The sequence below is a fragment of the Dipodomys merriami genome, unplaced genomic scaffold (genome assembly GCF_024711535.1).
Source record: "Dipodomys merriami isolate MVZ:Mamm:240054 unplaced genomic scaffold, mDipMer1.0.p SCAF_49, whole genome shotgun sequence".
Taxonomy (NCBI): domain Eukaryota; kingdom Metazoa; phylum Chordata; class Mammalia; order Rodentia; family Heteromyidae; genus Dipodomys; species Dipodomys merriami.
In genome coordinates this window covers 1,034,911-1,058,641 of record NW_027206057.1, presented here as the reverse complement: position 1 = coordinate 1,058,641, position 23,731 = coordinate 1,034,911, and the positions used below count along the sequence as shown (strand labels likewise).

At 37.0% G+C, this 23,731-nt stretch overlaps 3 protein-coding genes across 4 annotated transcripts in view; all 3 read right to left on the bottom strand.

The window, feature by feature from the left end:
* Positions 1-12,481, bottom strand: part of Ankar (ankyrin and armadillo repeat containing) — a 65,866-nt gene extending 53,385 nt beyond the window's left edge. Inside the window, exons 1-6 of the mRNA XM_069995839.1 lie at positions 12,058-12,481; positions 9,777-10,409; positions 6,932-7,369; positions 4,284-4,447; positions 3,171-3,274; positions 1,848-2,028 (exon numbers count right to left, since the gene is read on the bottom strand). Coding sequence (XP_069851940.1) covers positions 1,848-2,028; positions 3,171-3,274; positions 4,284-4,447; positions 6,932-7,369; positions 9,777-10,377 — 1,488 coding nt within the window. The 5' untranslated portion in view covers positions 10,378-10,409; positions 12,058-12,481. The remainder of the gene's footprint in view (positions 1-1,847; positions 2,029-3,170; positions 3,275-4,283; positions 4,448-6,931; positions 7,370-9,776; positions 10,410-12,057) is intronic.
* Positions 12,482-14,045: 1,564 nt separating this feature from the next.
* On the bottom strand, positions 14,046-20,537 carry Asnsd1 (asparagine synthetase domain containing 1). 2 transcript variants are annotated; one of them, XM_069995629.1, is made up of 3 exons: positions 19,098-20,537; positions 18,509-18,690; positions 14,046-14,558 (listed from the first exon to the last, which is right to left on the bottom strand). In XM_069995629.1, the coding sequence occupies exons 1-3, from the start codon at positions 20,535-20,537 to the stop codon at positions 14,312-14,314; spliced, it is 1,869 nt and encodes a 622-aa protein (XP_069851730.1). In that variant the 3' UTR covers positions 14,046-14,311. The 2 variants fall into 2 exon arrangements, with proteins under 2 accessions (XP_069851730.1, XP_069851731.1); XM_069995630.1 differs by having other exon boundaries at positions 18,509-18,621.
* Positions 20,538-20,541: 4 nt separating this feature from the next.
* On the bottom strand, positions 20,542-23,643 carry Asdurf (ASNSD1 upstream open reading frame). Its single transcript, XM_069995631.1, has 4 exons — positions 23,470-23,643; positions 22,929-22,982; positions 21,137-21,212; positions 20,542-20,629 (listed from the first exon to the last, which is right to left on the bottom strand). The coding sequence occupies exons 1-4, from the start codon at positions 23,557-23,559 to the stop codon at positions 20,559-20,561; spliced, it is 291 nt and encodes a 96-aa protein (XP_069851732.1). The 5' UTR covers positions 23,560-23,643; the 3' UTR covers positions 20,542-20,558.
* Positions 23,644-23,731: the final 88 nt, after the last annotated feature.

Genomic DNA, 23,731 nt, shown 5'->3' with positions numbered 1-23,731 from the left:
ACAAATAACTAAGAACAAAACAAAATAAAACCATGGAACTTAAAAATATATATATATTTGGGACTTTTCAGTTTTTAAGGTAAATTTTATAAATTTCTTTATATACAATTTAAAGAGTAGATAAATATTTTGTTTTTATTTCTTCATTTGTTTTTTGGGGTTTCGGTAGTGGGGCCTGAATTCTGGGCCTGGGGACTGTCCCCCAGCTCTTCAGCTCAAGGCTAGCACTCTACCACTTGAGTCACAGCTCCACTTCCAGATTTTTTCTTTTTGCTTATGTGGTGCTGAGGAATCAAACCCAGGGCCTCAGGCATGCAAGGCAAGCGCTCTACCACTGAGCCAACTTCCCAGCCCCTATTTCTTCATTTTTAATAATATATAAATATATAGATATACATCATTATGTTTCATTGTATAGATATGCCATAATTTATTTCATCAATCTCTACTGAATATACAAGCTCCTTTCAATAATATGCATAATGCTGTGCAATAATTACTTGAAAACTTATCAGACTGTTCCTTAGATAAATGTCTGAAAACATAAATCCTAGACCAATGTACATTTTCACGTTTTAATCTACATTGCTAAATTATACCCATAGAGTGCATGAGGCACCTAGTACAACAAATGACTTTTCTAATATCCTTTAAAAGTAGATGGTGATCATTGCTAACTTAAGTGCAATGTAGTTTATTTAGGAATTTCTTTGCTCCAGGTCTCAAGATGGAGAGGTAAAACACCAAGAAGTGGGTACACAAAAGGGGTGGGGAAGGATCAAGGGGAAAGAGGTAAACAAATGAAGAGGAGATTGGGGGAAGAATGCAGTCAAACTTGATGTATAAGCCGGGCGCTGGTGGCTCACGCCTGTAATCCTAGCTACTCAGGAGGCTGAGATCTGAGGATCGTGGTTCAAAGCCAGCCGGGACAGGAGAGACCGTGAGACTCCTATCTCCAATAAACCACCAGAAAACCGGAAGTGGCGCTGTAGCTCAAGTGGTAGAGAGCTCGCCTTGAGCTGAAGAGCTGAAGGACAGCGCCCAGGCCCAGAGTTCAAGCCCCACGACCGACAAAAAAAAAAAAAAACAACTTGATGTATATCCTACAAAATTAAGAAATATGACTGAAGGGGTAGATGGGGATAGATGGGTGAGGATGTTGAGAGGAGTGACATTGATCAGGATATATTGTATTCATAAACTGCTTTACTGAATGGCAACTCCTTTGTACAACTACTTAAAGACAATAATAAAGAATAAATTTAAAATGTTACATTCTTGTTATAGACATTCAGACTACTATTTAAATTTAAGCATGTTGCTTTGTTGAATGACAACTCCTTTGTACAACTATTTAGATAATAAAAACATTCAAAAAATTGAATATTACTAAATTTGAATGTATTCTTATTAAAATAAACAGAAGGCAAGTTAGTGAGCATATCTGATCAGTCCCACAAGCAGTTAAGTCAAGGTATGTTAAACAGATGTAAAATTTGGTTCAGGATAATACGTTTGCTCCTTTAGGTTTCAATCCTAGGACTGAAGCCAAGCTCTTCCAGTTACAAACTTTTTGTATGTAGAATCAGATTTATAATACTACTTTCCATACAATATAAGAAGTCAGTAAGTATTAGGTCTCGTTATGATTAACCAGTTCACTAATAGTTTGTGTTTACTGATAAAGAATCATAAATAGAACTGTACCCTCAGTTATTAAAGTGTGGAAGTTTTCTTTTACATTGAAGGTTTTAGTTAACCTATAAACTATTTGTTCAAAACATACAGACATATGCTTGATCATATAAAACTTCGTACACTAAATTATGTGATAGTCACTGACATACCTTGCATTTCATAGATTTTTTGAAACCAAATTTCTTCTTAAATTGTTCATGTAATTGAGCTTCTGTAAGGGGAAGTCTTTTCATTCTCAGAGTGTTCACTATCTCATTTATAGCTCCCCACCATTGTGTCTTATATAGTTGCTGATAAAATATTTCAAGATCAAAACAGATCACGTAGTAGCTATAAAAAATAAGAAAAAAAAGACTTTTCTAACTTTGAAGTGATATACTATTTTTTCTATGCTAACAAAACTTGTTTTTTCCCCATAGTAACCAAATACAGAATTGTGGTTTAAATTGTACTTGATTGTAAATGTGGCAGTAACATACTTACCAACTATGACTAATCAAATCATACATAGAAATGTCTTCTTACTGATGATTTGACTCTATGCCACGCCAGAGATTGGGGCACACCAAATAGCCACTGGTTCAAATTCTGGGTGAAGGAGTCTCAAGTTTATCTTTTAACTGTGTGCTTCCTCTTCTCTTATTCTTTGTCAACATTTACTTTCTTGGGGTTAGTTTACCTTGAGTCTAGAATGATATGTTGGGTAATAGTTCCTTGGCTCTTATTACAGCAATGGCTTATGGAACTGCACCTCCAAACCAACCCACCAAGTCCCTGGACAAGGGGTGGTGTGGGAGAGATACTTGCACAAATCCTGCAGGGCCTCTATCACTATTCAATGGAAGCAGTATGAAACTTAAGAATTATTCTGCTCTATAGGGTTGTTTGTCACCACAATAAAAACTGGCCTTCCTCCTCTCCTGCCTCCCAATGAGTATTTTCCCACACAGATTTCAAAAGTGAGTACTTCAGCCACTGATGCTGTCAGTTTCCTGGGTTTCTTCTCTAAATGCAGCTTGTTTTTACTGTAAATGCAGTATTTGTGACAGTTGTTCCCTTCTCCTATGGATCTTGACTCGTATTCTTAGGAGGTCTTAGAGATTTGCTCCATTAAACTAATTTCTGGAAAATGACCTTGTAATTCTCTATCTAAGAAAACTCTTTACCATTTGCCGAAGGAGAAAAATGAGGCCTGCTAGGTCAGTTACAGGAAAGGCCATAAAGAACTACTGTAAGGAGTGAAAAGTCCAAACCTTCCCTTCTTTAACGTTCACTTCAATTCCAAGCTTATGAGACAATAGGTCTCAGTGTGTGGATGGAATTAGTTTGAGAACCTGTTCACTTTCATTTGAGGATGTGATATAATTCTTTCTACCTGCCACCCCTCCCCATAAAGGCAAATATATACTAAAGGCTACTTTCACCCATTCAACAAGTGTGGCTAGTGTGGATAATTACTGAAAGCTCCTTACCTCTTTCCGTTTAATTCCATGACTGGTATTGAGTAATGTTCTTTATATCCTGAATCTTCTGCAAATGTCTTAGTAGCACAATCCTGTATTTTTTGTATGTTGTTCTAAAATATGAATTATATTACTAAACATATCTTTAAACAAATTTAAAGAAATTACAAAATTTCCTTTAAATGAAATTTTATACACATACATGGCAATTTTCAATACAAAATCCTGGAAAATCCTGATCGTGACTACATCTAATCCCTATTATGAGACTAAAGTTGAAAAAACATAGAAAAACTGTATATAATATAGACTAGATAGAAAAGCAATGACAATTGAGATATGATGTTTATACAAAAGTATATCCAAATGCTAGAAATTGAAGGGAAATTGATGAGCTATACTAAATGTTCAGGAATTTCTTTCCTTTATCTCTTCTTTCATCTTTTCCTTCCTTCCTTCTCTTTTTCCCTCCTCCTTCTCTTTCTTCATTCCATGTTCCCTCCCTTCTCCCTTTCTTCATTCTTTTTTATATAAGTGGTGATCTCACTATCTGGCCCAGGCTAGCCCTGACTAATGATCTTACTGCCTGATGTACATAGATATTTGTCATTATCATTTCATTGTGTATATATGCCATAATTTATTTCATCAGCCTCTATTGAATATACATGTTCCTTTCAATGATATGCATAGTGCTGTGCAATAATTACTTAAAAACTTATCAGACTGTTTCCTTAGATAAATGTCTGAAAACACAAATCCTAGACCAATGTACATTTTCAGGCTTTAATCTACATTGCTAAATTATACCCGTATAAAGTGCATGATCAACTATTCTAGGACAAATATGCCTCATTGGAAATCTCTAAATTCTGTGAGGAAGACAGCTATACCTAGCTTATTTATCTCTTCATCTTTGGCATCCAACACATCTTATAGATACAGTTGCATTGAATTTATGTATGTTAAGGTAATGTAAGTTAAGATGAATAGTGAGGTATAAGAATAATCTCCTTGAAAGTTACATAATGCCTGTACCAATAGGAACGATTTCCAACAACAAAGCAGAATGAAAAAGAGATGTAGAAGGCCGAACCATCCTGGAATAAAAATAATTTAAACCTTAAAATCTTCCAAAGCATTCTCAATTGGAGGTGTGCTGATATCAAATTCAATTCCTCCATGAACATGAAAATATTGATTTTCTTTGTAGTGAAAATTCTGGCACTTAAAATCTTTTCCATAAACAAATGGAGGAAGTTCCCGCTCTGTCTTGACCTTGTCATCTCAAAAAATGAAAACAAAATTTTATTTTAAAAAGTTAACAGCACATATACAATCATATTTTGGATATCTAAATTCTCATTCATGTATACAAACTAAAACAATCTTGGAATTTAAATATTGGCAATTACTGCCTATTGAATCATCCATACTCTTAGTATGTATACATACAAATAATGAATAAGGTGTTCATATAATAAATTTTTAGTATTTCTGAAGCTTACTGTAAGACATTTAAAATGCATAATCAAAATATTATTCTAGGAATGAATTTAAGACATATTTATCTCATAATATGAGAAAAGAGCTGCAATTATGTGTCTTAGAAAAGCTAGTTAAATGAATTAAAATGTATGAGTTAGTGTGTATAAAAAGACATGAAAAAGAAACAAGTCGTTATCTCTCATTTAAGTAAAATAACCAGACCATATTTCTGTAATGAAACCACACATACAACTTAATTTAAAAAAAAAATTTTCTAGGCTGAGTGCTGATGGCTCATGCCTTTAATCCTAGCTACCTACTCAGGAGGCTGAGATCTAAGGGTTGCAATTCAAAGCCAGCCTGGGCAGTAAAGTCTGTGAGACTCTTATCTCTGATTGACTATAAACTGGATCTGGGACTTGAAGTGTAGCTGCTGGCTTTAACACAAAAGTTTAGGGACAGTGTCAAGGCCCTGAGTTGAAGAACAGCACACACAAAAAACTAATAATAATTTCTAAAAGTCTAGCAAAGATAATGTTCAGCATTTTGAATAGTTGGTAGATGTCACTAACGTAAGGTACATAATGTATTTTGAGAAATATAAGTGGTATCTGAAAGTGCAAAGTATAATACAACACCCTAATCTCACGACCTAAATACAACTATTAACATTTTAGTTCCAATAGTTTACGTAATAAAATACAGAAATAATGTTCTTCTCACATAAGGCTCTCCCAGTTTAATTCATCCTGCCCCATAAAGCAAGCACATTTCAACATGTTTACATTTTATATAGCTCACAAACATGAAAAATCTTTATCATCTTTATCTTATGACACAACTTTTCACTAAATGATTTCTAAACTTTCTACCCAAAATTCCATCTAAATAGAAATCTTATTATATTATTACATGCTTGGACACTAATGACAATATATGAACTGTGTAATAATCTGAGTAACACAGTGTTTGCATGAAGTTCTATCAAATTTTATGTGAACAGCTGGGTTCCAGTAACTCATACCTGTAATTCTAGGTATTCAGGAGACTGAGATCTGTAGAACTATGGTTGTAGGCAGCCCAGGAAGAAAAGTCACCTGAACTCCATTTCTAAAATAACTAGCAAATGGTAGGGATGAAGGCATGGCTTAAACGATAGAGCACCAACTTAGTAAATGTAAAGTCCCGAATTCAAACCTTAGTACTGTTAACAACAACAAAGATTCTTTACAAACAAGTCCTTATTTTGTTACCTTTAAATTGAAGGTAGTTTCTCTTACATTGCTCTATTTGTTTTTAACAATGTAAAGGCCTTCTAACCAGGTACTTGTGGCTTATCTACTCAGGAAAGTGAGATCTGAGGACTGTGGTTCATAGCCAGCTTTGAAAGTCTCTGACATTCTTATCTCCAATAAACTACCTTCTCCCACCCCCCCAAAAAAAGGTGGGAGTGGACTTGTGTGTCAAGTGGTAAAGTGTTAGGCTTGAGCAAAAGAAGCTTAGAGATAGTGCCGTGGCCTTGAGTTCAAGTCTCGGTGTCAGTGTGGGAGCACGCACATTCATACACACACACGGACAGGCAGACACAGACACAGACACAGACACAGACACAGACAGACAGACAGACAGACAGACACACACACACACACACACACACACACACACACACACACACACAGAGCCTTCTTTTACTTTAGTTTTACAGATATTTCAATCTTTGTTTTCAGAAATCAAAAATGATTCCATTTAGCCGGGCACTGGTGGTTCATGCTTGTAATCCTAGCTACTCAGGGATGAGATCTGAGTATCATGATTCAAAGCCAGGCTAGGCAGGAAAGTCTGTGAGATTCATCTCCAATAAGCCACTAGAAAACCGGAAGTGGCACTGTGGCTCAAGTGGTAGAGCACTAGCCTGACCAGAGTTCAAGCCCCACGACCAAAAAAAAAAAAAAAAAGATTCCATTTGTAAACTTTAAACAAAATATGCTATGTCTTTGAACACTAAATTCTAATGAAATTTTACTATATTCACAGTACCCATCATAAATATAGCATACTTCTCTGTTTACTTAGAACTTTTCCAGTAACTTTTATAACTGGCATAAATATATGTAAAGTACTAGATATATAAAACAAAAGAGTTCATTATATTGGAAACATCAGATTGTATTTTATTATTTTCACAGCTTATAGGTAAATTACCTTACTGGACCAACATACTAGAAATTATGAATTATTCATTTAATACGTAGTTATACATTTGATTTTGGTGACATTCTTACCTGAAAAAGGCTGAAGTAGACTGTTTAAATATGGAACTTTCATCTTCCTTTTTAAACTCAGTAAAAATGGAATCAAAAAACATATTAACTTTAGATAGCCTATCCCTATTCTGATTTCTTTCTTCTTCTCAAAATGTTTTTGAATAACCTTTTTTTGAAGATACAATCTTTGCTGTAGTCTTTGGTAGGTACAAATATCAAGATAATCCTGAGTATATTTTATAGCATTAGTAAGCCAGTATGCTGTTTCAAATATGAAGATATTTTCATGCTGTTGAACTTGTGTGGTACTGAATGTCATCTTTAGCATAATATGCTCAGCGTATTTCATAAATACAGCCTTTTCTTCAGGGCTATTGGGATCATATGTTGGATCTTCATTCATATCTTCATCATAGATTCCACTAAAGTCTGGATCCTTTGTAATATCAACCAAACCTTCATAGAGAAAAATCACAGCATCCAGGGAAAGGCACGGGTTCAGTTAGTAGTATAGAAAACAAACCAACACCTCTATGTTTCTAATCCTGAGATTCAAAATGTTCAGTGGTATGTAGACTAGAGATAGCACTTCCCTCTGCTGGATATGGCTACTTAATTGTAGTCTTTGTACCTATGTATATCATCCTGAATGGATACATTTTCCACTGACATTTTTTTTTAAGTTCTTAAAAGGTTGGAAATAATTATAACACGTGGTATATTTTTTCTTAAAAAATGGTACAACAGATGTTTTATTTTTACCATGGATGTCAAAATTGGACAAACAAACATCATTGGATTTTTTTTAAAAAGAAAGTTCAAAACTTTGATGTACACGAAACTTTAGGAGGCCTACATTTGTCATGATACCTTATAATATGAAAGTATCTGTGATGCTTTTTCTGAAGGACTGCTCCTCTCTTAACAAGTATTAAATCCGGGCTGGGAAGGTGGCTCAGTGGTAGAGCACTTGCCTTGCATGCATGAGGCCCTGGGTTTGATTCCTCAGCACCGCATAAGAAAAAAGAAAAAAGCTGGAAGTGGCGTTGTGACTCAAGTGGTAGAGTGCTAGCCTTGAGCTGAAGAGCTGAGGGACAGTGCCCAGGCCCAGAGTTCAGGCCCTACAACCGGACTCAAAAAAGAAAAAATACAACAACAAAAAACAAAAACAGTTATTAAATCCCTCTCTTGAGCTAGAATTATAGGTTCCTAGTTCAATGAATATTTTTAAATTAATGTTTTAAATAGGTGTGCTTTATAAATTATGTTTTTTGTTTTACAATGAATTATAAAGGAAACAATAAGGCAACAACTATATGAAATTACATTACCATATTAATTATATTTGATGCTCTAATGATGATAATTATTCTATGTTTTGTTGAGAAGAGACAACAAATGAGCTTTTCACAGTTTTTTTTTTTTTTTGCCAGTCATGGTGCCTGAACTCTGGGTCTGGGCACTGCCCCTCAGCTCTTCAGCTCAAGGCTAGTGCTCTACCACTTGAGCCACAGCACCACTTCCGGCTTTTTTTGCTTATGTGGTGCTGAGGAATCGAACCCAGGGCCTCATGCATGCAAGGCAAGCGCTCTACCACTGAGCCACCTTCCCAGCCCTCAAGGTATTTTTTTTCTAGTAACTAGCTCTACACTGACAAATAAAGGGATTTTTTTCTCTAAATATTTTTCTCCTCAATTATATGTCCAATACAGATAAAAGTAGTTATTTCCAACTAATTTACCAATAAAATCTTCAATAACAACATATAGCTAACAGAAATCTGGCTAACTAGGAAAAATATTTTTCATTTCTTGTGTCAATTAATAAACAGTATTAACACTATATAAAATGTGAAAATATATTTTTGAATGTCTAACACATTATATATAACCAATTAATATGTCATCATACAAATCAATGGCTTTGTTCTCAGAATTGCCAAGAATGTAACCATCTGAGTGATATTTAATTTCTGAAGAACTGGAGAACATCCATTCTCAGTTTGTTAAAACCTATCATGAAACTCTCTCCTCTAGTCAAATGAAATTCCAACACAGATTTATAAAAAAGTGAGATTTGTTTTTTAAACTGTGCCCCAAACTATGGAATCCAATTTAGAAAATTATTGGATGTATGAGATCAGTGAAAGCAATGGGCAGTATACAGGGCACAAATGTCTCATTTCACACCCCATTCTCCACTGTCCACTGAGCTTGCTGTAAAGGTACCATGGGACATTTTTTTTTGTTGGTCATGGGGCTTGAACTATTGGCCTGGCCTCAGCTCTTCAGTTCAAGGCGAGAGCTCTACCACTTAAGCCACAGTGCCACTTCTGGCCTTTTCTGCTTATATGGTGCTGAGGAATCGAACTCAAGGTCTCATGCATGGGAGACAAGCACTCTACCACTGAGCCACATTCCCAGCCCCTTCTCCAACATCTTACTGCCTGTTTTCTTACAACATAAGCACCAAGAAATAGGTACTTTCAAGAAGGGTGGTGGGGCCAAAGGGAGAGGTGTAGAGGAATGAATGGACGAAGGGAGGGAAAATGAAGTCAAGAATTTATTGTATATACCACAAAGTTAAGAAAAGTAAGGGAAGGGATGGGTCAAAGGAGGGGTGAAGTGTTGAAGAGGTGAATTGATCAGAAGCCTTGTATTTATAACCTGCTTTGCTAAATGGCACTTCCCTTATACAACTTATTAAAGATAATAAAAAATTTAAGAAATGAAAAATCTTTAGAAATGATGGCAATATTTAGAAATTTATAATAAGAAATGATAGCTATATAAACTGCAGGTAAATTGCCTTTAAATATTAAAGTGACTTGTAATGAAAATAAAAAGTGTTTAAGTTCTCTTACCTGCTGAACTAAATTCTGCAAAAACATCTTTAGTTGTTTGAGGCTTCCCATCTGGATCAATGTCCATAATGGTCCGCCACAATTCAGAGAATCTGGTTCTTTTCTCTTTGGGCATGTATATTCCATGCCACAGTGCTTTCAGCATATAGTCAATATGGATTAGAATCTGGCCAATTCTAGTATCATAATAGGCAGGAGGCAAATGACAAGAAGAACTCTGATCATAATTAGCTTCTAAACTGATGGAAGGTATTTGATTTAAGCAATAAATCCCAACAGCCAACTCTCTTATGATCTGATGGACTTCTCTATAGTCTAAGAGGGCAGAAGGATCCACAGGAGTCAGTAGAATTGCAGTAGAGAAGCCTACTGTATTCATTTGACTCATTAGTCCACAAGGGCTGTCTAGTTGGAAGCGAACATCCTCTTTGGAAGATAACCAACTAACTAGTGCCGTAGCTAGTAATTCTTGTACTTCACTCCGATCATATTTTTCAAATAAAGCAGAAGCATTTCTCTGTATTGCTAAATTTTCCAGATAAGTTTCTTCATCTTGAACTTGATCAAGTCTAGGTACTCCTTTTTTGGGCAACCTTATCATTTCTGATTAAACCTAGTTCCTTGGTGAAGTTTCTGCAACAAATAAAAGTGAAAAGACAAATAATAAAATTTACTGTGGTAAAGAAGCTAGATTTCCCTAGGAATAGATATATCTCTAAAGTTCATCTCTCTAAAGTTCATCTTTTCATAGTCAACCTTCTTTTTTCAATTTTTAAAATAATTATATCATGAAAAAGCAGAAATCTGAATTGAACTAAAATTGTAAAACCTTTAGTATCCATCATGTTCTGCTTTTCCAATATAAGAAAATATTGAAAAGTACAATTATTTGCTGCATAAAAATAGTTCTGGAACTTTACAATTTAGGCAGGGGTGGGGAAGGGGAGGGAATGTAGTTGTGGATATGGGAAGAAAGGTATGGTAGGGGAAAATCAAAGGAGGAGGCAACAATCCTTGATAAGAAATGTACTCATGACCTTGCTCATGTGATTGTAACCCTTCTGTACAGTATTTTCACAACAAAAAACTTATTTAAAAAAATAGTTCTGACAGAACCAGATTTATTTTATGGGTGGTTCTATAGATTATATTGCCTCATGAGATGGTAGACATGTTTGTCTCAGAATGTGTCAAGTGTTAAGAAACTCATGAGAATGTCAGGAAAAAGACTGAGTTTATATATAGAAAGGTACTACTAAACATATACTGTTCTGTGTATTTTTTTGTTTAGTTTTGTATATATCTTATTTTTTTTTAAGTTAACAGAATGAAGACTTGGGTTAAGAGGCATGGCTGTAGTGATATGTCTGCTGTCTAGCAAGCACAAGGTGCTGAGTTCAATTCCCAGTACTGCCAACAGAAAGAGGCAGAGACAGAAAGATGAAGGATGAAGTGGAGAAGGACCTGCTTTAAAAAAATGAAAATACTACTGAAGCCAGGCGCTGGTGGCTCCCGCCTGTAATCCTAGCTACTCAGGAGGCTGAGATATGAGGATGGTGGTTCAAAGCCAGCCCGGGCAGGAAAGTCTGTGAAACTCTTATTTCCAATAAAACACCAGAAAACCAGAAGTGGCACTGTAGCTCAAGTGGTAGAGTGCTTGCCTTGAGCTGAAGAGCTGAGTGACAGTGCTCAGGCCCAGAGTTCAAGCCCCACGACCACCAAAAAAAAAAAAAAAAATACTACTGAACCTTCAGTTTGTTTCCTTAAAAAAATTTTCCCTATCTAAGGAGCCAACCCAGATTCTCAACAAGCACTATATGACTGAGCTAAATGCCCAGCCCAGCCCTCAGGTTCTGTGGACCCAAATATTTTTAAAATATTTAAAAAATTATAACATTTCTTATTTCATTAAATTGGCCTCCATCATACAGCGATTCTCAAAATTTAGCCTGTATCAATTCACTTGAGACTTGTTAAAACATACACTGTTGGATGCCACTGGAGTTTCTGCTACTGTTAACTGGCCTGGGGTCAGAGAACTTTTATAAAGATGCAGAGGCTGCTGGTCTGGGCATTGGATACTAGATAGGTGGTATTTTGCCCACTTTATAGACTTTATGCTGACAGACTTTAGACTGACAGAGTACAGGACATGTCTGAGGTTAAACAACTTTCAGACTCAGAACCTGGTGAGTCTAAATTCAAGCTCAACACCCATGGCTACAACCAGGTGGCATCTGCTATGGACATGGGAAAGGACAAGGAAATGAGAGAAGCCTACTTTACAAAGAAGTCATATTCTTCATGTCCTGAGTATCCTCAGAAGCTTGAGGTAGTACTGTCCAAGTATATCTTCTTTCTGGACCTTGACACTTGGTCAAGCCCTCCACAGAGAGAGGGAGATTCTGCAGGAAGATTCTGAATGGCTTTCCTGGGTCTGCTTGCCCTCTGAAAACTGTCTGCCTGATCTTGGACACCTGTTGCTCCTCTGAAGCAGGTCAAAGCCCTTGGTTCTCTTGCCCTTTGGTTGGGCTTGCACACACTGGAGATGAGGCCAGAGGAACATCTATATAGCTGTGGTCTCACTTAATACACAAATGGCCTCATGGTCATTTGCTAGTGCTTACATTTCTGCCATATTGATGAGACCCCCTAAGCTCTAGAACTCAATTCAGCATCATGCTGAGGCCTTGTTTCTGTTAAAATAAAAAGAATGGCAGAAGTGAGAGACAGGCTTTGAGGGAATTCCAAATTGGAACCCTTTGTTCATCATCTGTCCAATGAACATTTATGGAATACCAATTATGAGCCAGGTACTGTGCTAGAAGCTTGAGATGCTAACCCTTGAGATTATAGTTAAGCAGATAACCATACATGTATATTTGTTAATGTGATAAGTGGAAGCTCTAATGGCTTCCTAAGAAAGCAACTATTCAATCATTTCTTTTTTTGTACTGGTAATTGAGTTCTGAGCTTAGAGCTTGCTAGACAAGTACTCTATCACTTCAGCCATGGCCTCAGTCCTGAGTTTTTAAACTGAGCCTGGTAGAGGAAAAACAGCTATCTAAGCAAAGAATTGAAGTAGCTCTTGAGGGTTAGGGACCACTAGCAGGTAAGGATGAAGTGACAGTAAAGTATCTTGATTAACAGAACAAAACTCAATAGAGAACAAGAGGTGTGGGTACCAAACTAAAGCTCACGAGGGATAGGTCCCTTATCCTTAAATATTGGTCTAAGATGGTGGTAGCCAGCTAACGGCTAGGATAGTTGCAACTGGAAATGGTAAGGGTACTCTGGGTCAATTTCAGAAATGAGGAAGCTTATTAGGAATTGTATTAGACCTGACATGGAGGAGTATGTGAAGATTTGTGAAATTAAGTATTTACAAGTTGTTAAGTTTCTGATGTGCTAAGGCAAACTTACTAAGACAAAAATACCACATGTTGCTCAGGAATATGAACTGTAAATTGTTTAGCTTTTCAAAACCTGTTCTACAAACAAGGCCTGTCTAAACCAAGGTACCCAATGATAACAGAAAATTGAGTTTTTGAGGGTAACTACCATAATGAGAGTTAGTGTGGGAAAAGCAGTTTCTCTACTTTCCCACAAGACTTCTGACACCAGATGTACATTCAATTCTCCAACTTAGATTATCACTCAGGTGTTCAATAACTTAATTCAATTTTAATTCTGATTCTACCTACCCACTGTAAGATCCCACAAATTATGGATTTAGTCCCACAAGACAGCCTCTACTTCTGATGTCAATTACAAGTTGTAGCTTCTAACAAACAAGCTACACATTGGGGGGAGGGGACTCCAAAAGCCTTCTTCAGTTTTGATAATTTTCTAGAAAGGCTTACAGAACTCAAGGAAATATATTTGCTGGCTTGTTATAAATTGATGTGGGGCCTGAACTCTGGGCGCTGTCCCTCAGCTCTTCAGCTCAAGGATAGCACTCTACCACTTGAGCCACAGTGCCACTCCCGGCTTTTTTTCTTTTGCTTACGTGGTGCTGAGGAATTGAACCCAGGGCCTCATGCACGCAAAGCAAGCGCTCTACCACTGAGCCACCTTCCCAGCCCCAACAATCTTAATTTTTTAAAAATGACTTTCTATTAAATATAAGCCAGGATATAAGCCAGGAGAAGGCGATGCATAGGACAATGTACTTTAGGGTGGAATGGCAGACAGCTTCTATGTCTACTGTGCATGCTGCCTCCTAGAACCTCCATGTTACAAAACCCAGAAACTCACGAAAGCTTCTTTCAAAAGTTTTTAATACAGATTAGTCTCCAGCCCAAAGTACTTTACGTCCTAGAAACAGATTCCAACTCTTTATATAAACACATGGTCTTTTACATCCTATGCTGTGTAGGATTAATGCTCCAGAAGTAGCTTCAGTATGGCTTAAAAGGGATTATCTTAAGTAGCAGGATACTGCCATCACATTATATAATAATAAGACAGTACTTTATTTTTATTTCAATAATGTGAGATCATATTATTTAATATCCTTTCAAAAGAAAGGCTTTCTAAGAAATATGGAGCCTTCCACATTTATCAGATGCTTTTTCATTTTTTTTTTCCATTTTTGCAATTCTGGATCCAAACTGCATGGCCCGCTTTGGCAGAACAGCAGAGGCTGTAAGACCAAGTTCCACAGCTGCTAGACGTAGAAGTAGTTTTTCACCAATCCCACGGGGTAAAGTCAAATTTGCCTTTTCCCAAATTGGTAGGGCATTTAGGAAGGAGACAACATTTTCATCCAGAAAAGGAAATCTGTAAAATAAATAGATATGTAGTCACTATATAAATATTAAATCTGTTTATGCTTATTTACATACTTTATGGCCACAATTGAATCACATGAAAAAAGTTCTTTGTAACATAGAAAGGTTAATACATATGCTGCAAAACAAATTAAGTCTCAATAAGTAAATCAAGAAACAATTTCAAATTGTTTTCCAAGGTATCTTGGGAACAAGTATGATCTTAATTAATCTAACTGCATCAAATCCTTATCAGGTCCAAAAAACTGAACATTAAAACAGTTTAGCAAAGTCTATAATCATGAACTTACTAAACACTAACTTACAGTATTAAAATTGTTCAACCCCACGAACAACAAAAAAAAATTATTTAATTACACATAAAAATGGGGAGGGGGCAGTACTAGAGTTTGAACTCAGAACCTCTCGTACATACCATTGAGCCATGCCTCCAGCCCAGTCTTTCCATGGTTAATTTTAGGATAGAGTCTGCTTCCCGCTTTTAGTGCCCCTATGTGATAATCCACCTAATTTTAAGCTACCATCAGCACTGAGTTCATAGGTAAAAGCCATTGTGCCTTGCACCCCACCCCCTCCATGGATATGTATGGTCTTATTGATTCTTCTGTTTGGATTGGCCTGGAACCATAATCTTCCCAATCTCAGCCTAGTTTGGGATGACAAGCATATACCATTGTGACCAGCTATCAGTTGAGGAGTCATATAAACTCTTCTGCTGAGATGGGCCTCAAATCACAATCTTCCCATTTTCACTTTCTCAAGTAGCTAGGATTATAGGCATGAGCTACTGGTACCTGGCTGTTTTTACATTTAAATTGTCCAATCAGTAACAAATTGATATGCTAAAACAAAAGTCTTAATTTTTTAAAAATGACTTTCTATCAAATATTTTCATCTTTTAATTTTCTCCACAAAATTCTAGGTCTTCTATTTTTTTTCCTTTTTACAATATTCTTATCATTCCTTCTCCCATTCCTATAGATTTTAGCTCAAGTAGAAAAGCTGAGAATGATAAAGGCATTTGTTACCAAAGATATCATATAAAAATAAACTGCAAAGGGCTGGGAAGGTGGCTCAGTGGTAGAGCGCTTGCCTTGCCATGCATGAGGCCCTGGGTTCGATTCCTCAGCACCACATAAGCAAAAAGAAAAAAGCCGGAAGTGGTGCTGTGGCTCAAGTGGTAGAGCACTAGCCTTGAGCTGAAGAGCTGAGGGACAGCGCCCAGGCCCAGAGTTCAGGCCCCACAACCAGACCCAAAAAAAAATAAACTGCAAAGGCAAACAGACTAATCCAAATAAATAACTGTTACTATGGATGCCAAGATAGAAGAATACTTTACTTAGATCTAACTACTGTAAGTGTGTTTGTTATATCACAATTCTGTATTAGCTGTTTTAAAACTCTTCATATACATTTTTGTCTGAGTATAACATATTTTCATGAGGGTATTAACTGCTTTCCTTTTGACATAGCTGAAATAATAAATTCAATTTCTTTCATTTTCCCTATCACTTCTTTTTTCAATATTTCAAAGAGAAAAGAATATATAGATTAGTAAAATATTAGTTACATATTTACAGTGAAATCTCAAAAATTATAATAGAAGAGCCAAATATGGTGTGGTATACTATATGCCTGTAATTTGGATGTAAAGGCAGGACAATCTTGACTTTGAATTCAGTCTGGACAAAATTATCCAGACCCTATCTCAAAAACAAATACAAATGAAAAAGACCAGGAGCATGGCTTAACAGAGTGTTTGCCTAAAATATCCCAGACAAAAAGTAAAAACAAAAATGACAATAGTACTCAAAACTTTACATGAGTGGCAATGTAACAACAAAAATTGTGTAACAGCAACCATGATCTAGTGGAAAGGACAAAGGTCTGAACTAGAGACAAGAATGACTTCCAGAGATGGAGGGAATTAAGGGTATTATGATGCTCCAACAACTGCAATGAGGTTCACCTACAATACCCTGTTGTGGCAATTGGTACTCATTTTTTTTTTTCCTGGTTGATTGTGAGTCTTGAACTCAGGGCCTGGGCACTGACCCTGAGCTCTTTTGCTCAAGGCTAGTGCTCTACTACTTTAAGCCACAGCTCCACACCCAACTTTGGAATGATTAATTGGAGATAAGTCTCATGAAGGCTTTTCTGGCTGGGTTGTCTTTGGACTGTGATCCTCAAATCTCAGCCACCTGAGTAGCTAGGATTACAGGTGTGATCCACCAGTGGCTGGCTATATTTTAAGCCATGAGTGAATCACAATTATTTTAAGACTTGGACAGAGCCCGGTTAGAATGAGTACTATTTCCTGTCTGTAAACACCTCATCTTGTGGAACATGTCTACTCTCAGATCTAGCCCCAGAAGTAGTATCTAGCTTTGTGGGGTTTTTAATTTTTTTTTTTTTTTTTTTTGGTGGATATTGGGTTTTGAACTCAGGATCTGGGCACCATCCCTGAGCTTTTTTGTTTTGTTTGTTTTGTTTTTTTCCCCAAGATGGTGCTCTACTACTTGAGCTTCAGCTCTATTTTTGGCTTTTTGCTGGTTAATTGGAAATAAAATTCTCATGGATTTTCCTGCCTAGGCTGGCTTTGAACCACAATCCCAAAATCTCAGCCTTTACAGGTGTGCACCATCAATTTTATGGACCCTATAGTGTTGCCACTAAGGTACACACACATAAGAGAAAGATAGACGAAGGGAATCTAGTACTGAAACCACCAAATAAGTATAGATATAAGGCAGAAATGTCTATAGAGACAGAACCATATTCTCTAACTCTAGAGAAAGCTGTGACTTACTTAAAGAAACGAAATGAAATGAAACCCTTTTAAATATCATCTCGTAGCTTGGTGCTGGTGGTTGTCCTGTAATCTTAGCTATTTACAAGGCTGATTTGGGAGAACTGCGAGATGAGGCAAAAAGTTCACATGACATCTTAACCAAAGCTGCACATGGTGTGAGCACCTGTCATTTAAGCTACATGTGAGGCTACATTTCCAGGTCATCTTGGAGAAAAAAGTTCACAAGACAATATTTAAGGAAAAACAACAAGAATCTTATATGTGGTAGTGCACCGCTGTCATCCAGGTATGGCAGAAATTGTAAAACAGAAGCAAAAGCTACACCATATCTTAAAACTAACCAGAGCAAAAATGGCTGGAGGTGTGTCTTAAGCTGGAGAGTGCCTGACAAGAAAATACAAAGCCTTTAGTTCTAACCCCAGTATAAAATTTTCTCTTGGAATTACATTATTTCAGTTTTACAGTCTTTTTTCATCTTGAGCACAATTATGCTATTGTATCACCTTGGAACATTACTGACAAGACACTTCTTTAAGAATGAGCTTTGAGTAACAACTGCTCCACTTGTTATCTCAGCTTTGCTTCTGGGTGATTAGAAAGACAATATATTGTTTTTATTCCCATTATTTACATGAATAATCCTCAAAGTGGGACAACAAACAAACAAGAACTTTGAAGTCTTTTATACTCTTTGGGCCAAGTGAAGGTGGCTCATACTGAGCCAAGTGCTGGTGGCTCACCACCAGTAACTCTAACTACTCAGCAGACTGAGATATGAGGATCACAGTTCAAAGCCAGCCCAGGCAGGAAAGTCCAAGGGACTCTCAGAAAAAGCCAGAAATGGTGTTGTGGCTTAAGTGATAGAGTGCTAGCCTTGAGCACAGAAAAGCTCAGGGACAGAGCCCAGGCCCTGATTTTTCTTGGTGTATGTGTAAGGTCTTCTCCTCAGATAGGTCTCAGTTTGTAACCCAAGCTGGCCTTGACCATGCTATGTAGTACAGACTGGCCTCAAACTTTTGATCCTCATGCTTCAGCCTCCCCAATGTGGAGATGAAAGGTGTGCATCATACCTAGCGGGTAATCTTCTGTTTTTACTAAAACATCTGCACCCAAGTAATCAGAATTACCTTGCTTCTTTGCCATGATCACCAATAACTCTATCATCACGACCAAGATTCCTAGAAGAAATTCGACCCAGTTCCATTGCTATTTCCTTATTCAGTCCTTCCAAACCCAGTGTCTGAAAACGAATACGATGACGAGAATAACCTGCAAGTTGTTCATCAGCACCAATTCCAGTAAGAATTACCTAGAAATGTGTTAAGTGTTAAAAAAAAATCCATGTAAAAACATAACTATACAACTATATGTAACTAAGTATATATAACTTGTGCAAAAAAAATTAAGACAAAAGTGTTAAAATTATAATCCAAAGTATTTTGGAGAAAACCCCAAGGTCAGAAATCAGTAAAACATGCTGTTTTTTTAAGGAGTCACAGATACATTGTAATTTAAATGCAGCTAAAACAGGCTATATTTCTAATTTTATATTTTAAAAGATTTTGGTCAAAATTAGGCCTTGGAATTTCTTTTTTTTCTTTTTGCTTATGTGGTGCTGAGGAATCGAACCCAGGGCCTCATGCATGCAAGGCAAGCGCGCTACCACTGAGCCACCTTCCCAGCCCGCCTTGGAATTTCTTTTGAGCAGAAAACTACCTTTGCACTACTCTGATATGATTTCACGTCATCCTGTGTCACTAGCCAACCAATTCCTCTAGAAGCAAACCAGACTGCACAGCCAATGCTATCATCCAAAACTGTACCCAAAGGCTGAACTAAGTGACGTATTTGAGTTCTTCTCAGTTTCTGTAGTTCTTCCAGAGAAACATTAATTTCAATAAAATTCCAAATTCGAGAAGGATTAACAGTCTGTAGTTCCTTTAGTCCAGCTCTTCCTGTAATCCTATCTGGTACATTGTAAGAACTATCATCATTGTTAGAGACTCCTTCAGAGAGTACTTCACAGAGATATTTGGTTTTACTCCTTTCTTCATGAAAACTAGTTGGTTTGTTCTTTTCCTTAGTCATAAAAGCCACATTGAGGAGATCAATTGACTCATCTATAGGAATATGACGATCAGCAAGGGTTGCAATCACCATGGAATCAATGCCTCCAGAAAACAGTACAGCAACATTTGCTTTCCTATTACTAGTTTGCAAAACTTCTTTTGGTGCCAGATTTTTGTCTCTGGCTAAATACAAGACACGTCTTTTGACTGCAATACTCAAGACATCAATGAATTGTTGAACTACTTTTTTCATGTGTTGATCTGTAAGAAAGACCTTAAGTGTATCTCTTGTAGGTGAAATGCTGGAATTGTTCTTGCACTGCATTTCCACTTCAGCTTCAGGTAACATCATATTTAAGGGGACAATGGGATTTTCAAGATAGAGTCTGGCTTCATTTACTACCACTGATACAAATGTTGGTAACTCTGCTGAAATTTGAGTCAGGCTATTAACATATTTTTCCATAACATTCTCTTCAGAAATATATTTCCAAGGATACAATTTTAAAATCACACACCCAGAAATGGCAGTAGATTTGAGATCAATTTTGAAAATTCCAGATGCTGGAACCTCTTGCCACTGATTTGCTACTCCAGATGTTTGGGTGCCAACTGAAGAGAGGCAGAAATTCTTGCCCATATTGCTAAAATGCCAAAGTAAGCTCCGGCGACCAAAAAAGTCCCTACCAAACCATAAGTAATGACTAGAGGCTTGATAATATATAAAAGACCAAGGACCTTGGACTTCTGAGAAGAGTGACAAGATATCAGATTCATTCTCAGAAGCACAAAGTTTATTAAACATAATTTGAGTATCATTCTCTTCAGCTTCAACCTTTATTCCACTGAAGACTTCTCCATTCCACAGGAATACATTGCCTCTTTCATCTTCCATTGGCTGAACAGTCAAAATGCCTCTCAAGTGAAGGACATGACCAGAGAATAAACACTGGTAGTCAGCATCAGATTTTAACAACTGTTTACCACTATTGGGTCCCCGTCGCTTAAGATTATAGAGTAAATCTTCTTTCAAATCTTTACTAAAATGCTCAGCAGAAAAGCTTACAGAACAACAAATGCCACACATTGTTATGTGAAACGAGGGTGACTATTTCTTGATTTGGGTCTTCTCCAAGTTTTCTATTTCTTGGTATTCTTTTTTTAGTTCGTCCAAGATATCTGTGGAAGGGAGAAAGAAAAAAAATGTAAGTAAAACAAAAATTTGTGAACTTTTTCTCAGTAAATCATAGGACAATATAGTATATATATAAAATCATAGCATATGAATATGTACATGTATTACTAGTGTCAATAATAATCTACAATTGACTGACAAAATTAATCGTTTAGAGATAATTTCCATTCATTGAGTACTTACTTCTGTGCAGACACTTGGCCAAGCTCTTTACCTACAATCTTTAAATCTTACAAGATCTCAATCTATTTCACTGTCACAAAGTAGAAAATGAAATGACTTTTTCCCCCTACTTCTGTCAAACTCTTAATCACATTATTATTGCTCTCTAACAGATTCTTTTAATAGCAGACTTATCTTTGAAAGTCTGAACTTGAAGAAAATCACTGCACTAATTTCAGATATATAAACATTCAGATACACTTCAACCGAGGTAAAACTATGAATTTCCACAGAAAGATTTTCTATCCTATTCCATATATAATACTTACTTTTTCTTTCAGAAAGCATTTCTGTTCGGTCTGCAAGAAAGAATATGTTGCTGTTTTGTTGTTGCCTATATACTTTCTGCAAAAGATAATTTAGGCTAATATCAGGATTTGATCTAAGAAGTAGCATATGTCAAAACTCTCCTATTATTCTTAGTTCTTGACTCCTGGAATGTATGTCCAGAATATGTTCAGTAAATACATAGAAATAAAAAAAGATCAACCATTATTCTACCTCTCAGAAACTGCTACAAGGTAGCACCATGGTAAAACTCATTCTTCCCTCTTCACATAATATTATTTTAAACAATAAAAAAAAATCTACCACCAGGTGCAGGTAGTTGATGCCTGTAAATCCTAGCTACTCAGGTGTCTGAGATTTGAAGATTCAAAGCCAGCCAGAGCAGTAAATTCTGTGAGACTCTATAATAACCAAAAAGAAGTGGAGCTCTGGCTCAAGTGGTAGAGCAGGAGCCTTGAGCAAAAAATCTCAGGGTCATTGCCTAGGCCCTGAGTTCAAGCCCTAGAAACAGAACACAAACACAAAGTCTATCAACCTAAAAGCTTGTAATTTACTTTTATAGATGAGCAATGTACTTAGAATATTTTCCTTATTAATAGATTCTTTTACATTACTGCATAAACAGAGCCTACTCTGACCTCAAAATTTTAGGCATTTTGAGAATTACCAATTCTTCACTATTGTAAACTGATTTTTTGATGAATAACTTTGTAAGTAAATTTTTATACACATTCACAATTGCTTCCTTAAGTATCAATTACTATAAATAGAAATACTAGGCCAAAATGTTAATACAACTTTGGTATCTTCACCAATTTGCCCTTTGGAAAAAAATCTCAGTAATTTTGCTTATCTTCTAACATAAATATCTAACATAAATATCTAAACTTTGTTAACCAGATAATTTAAAAAGGTTTTAATGAACCTTTTAATTTCTTTCTGAAGTTTATTTTATATTGGTAGTCCTGGGGCTTGAACTCAGGGCTTGGGCACTGTCCCTGAACTACTTTTGCTCAAGGCTGGCATTCTACAACTTGAGCCACAGCACCACTTCCAGCTTTTTCTATTTATGTGGTACTGAGAAACTGAACCCAGAAGCATGCTACGCAAGCACCTACCAAGACACATTCCCAGTCTCTTACTGAACTTTAAAATGTAGTTTTCTCAGTAAAGCTACACATGAAGCAGAGGCACGCTTATTTATGAATATATTGATAGAAATATCACTAAATAAGCACTAAAGTTTACCTAAATTCTGGGAACAAGGTGAAAGAAAATCTTTTCGATCAATATTATGCAAATCACTTAAAGGAATAGTTTCACTTCACTTTCATTTATTTCAAAACAAAACCATCAAAATCAAGTATTAAATAGTATCATTAGAATTACAGCTACCAAATAATAAAGTACAATAAGCAACATTTGTTTCAAAGATTATGTCAATGGTAGACAGTAGGGAAAGACATCTTCAACTGAGAGATTTAGTTACATAATAAGCAACTGAACACAAAAATGTGATTCAAGTTGTAGAGTGCCTTCCTTGGTTAAAAAAGCCAAATGATAGCTTGGAGCCCTGAGTTCTTGTCCCAGTATTGACATACAAAACAAACAAAAAAGAACCCCCAAATTAGGACGTTTCACTTTTCCAATTGAATAACCAAGGTGCTGAAATCTACTGAATTGTGACATACACGATCTAATTCTAATACCTTTAACAGTTTAATATAAATAACCAGGCCTCCCACATACTTCAGAATTTCTCTAATGACTTACCCTATTCTTCTTCAGGTTAGAAAGTTCATCCACAACAATTTTTTGTTCTTTAATCTATTGAGATAAAGAAAAACTCCTTAAATCAGAAGGTTTCAAAGCTCCTTTTACTGTTACTTTTAAATTAGAGACAGGCCTAAATGGGCAACCTAAGAATCTACCTATTTTCAAAAGACACAGACAGACCGACTGACTGACAGACAGATACACACACACACACACACACACACACACACACACACACACACACACACACACACACACACACACGCACACGGCTGTCAGTGACGCTGCTGGGCCTGCTTACTAGGTGGCGGGGGGTGGGAGGGTGATGAGGTGAGGCAGGCGGTTTAAAAAGAAAAAAAAGGGTTAAAAGCAGAGCTGGCCCCAAGCCACTTGGGTCTAACCCCGGGCACGCTTCTGAGCCTCCTTCAGCGCAACTAGTTTCCCAGAGAAGGGAAAGCAGCAGGGCCGAGCGGGGGTGCGGCCCGGCTCCACGCGCCAGGCCCCGGCTTTCCGCCTTCCGGTGGCTTTTCCCACTCACCCTGCTGCTAAGATCCTCCTTCTGTGCGGTGGAGCGATCGCTGGAGACGAGCGCAGCGCCGTCGTCGCGGGCCGCCCCGCCGCCGGGCATCTCCACACCCAGCAAAATCAAGACCGACGGCGCACAGTGAGGCTCCCCGCGCGCGTCCTCCGCAAGGCTCCCCCACTCCGCCCCCTTCCCAAGAGTCCGCGAGCCTACTGGACGCCTGCGCAGACCGGCTCTGGCCGCCGCAATGCTACTGCACATGCGTACTGCTGCTCAG

Excerpts from the sequence above, each read along its gene's own strand:
- Asnsd1 (XM_069995629.1), bottom strand. The coding sequence starts at position 20,537 with ATGTGTGGCATTTGTTGTTCTGTAAGCTTTTCTGCTGAGCATTTTAGT. Across the intron at positions 18,691-19,097 it reads CATATCAGAGTAGTGCAAAG|GTAATTCTTACTGGAATTGG; the intron begins GTAGTTTTCTGC and ends ACACATTTCTAG. Across the intron at positions 14,559-18,508 it reads GATCATGGCAAAGAAGCAAG|ATTTCCTTTTCTGGATGAAA; the intron begins GTAATTCTGATT and ends TTTATTTTACAG.
- Asdurf (XM_069995631.1), bottom strand. The coding sequence starts at position 23,559 with ATGCCCGGCGGCGGGGCGGCCCGCGACGACGGCGCTGCGCTCGTCTCC. Across the intron at positions 21,213-22,928 it reads CTAACCTGAAGAAGAATAGG|AAAGTATATAGGCAACAACA; the intron begins GTAAGTCATTAG and ends TATCTTTTGCAG. Across the intron at positions 20,630-21,136 it reads AATGCTTTCTGAAAGAAAAA|ATATCTTGGACGAACTAAAA; the intron begins GTAAGTATTATA and ends TCCCTTCCACAG.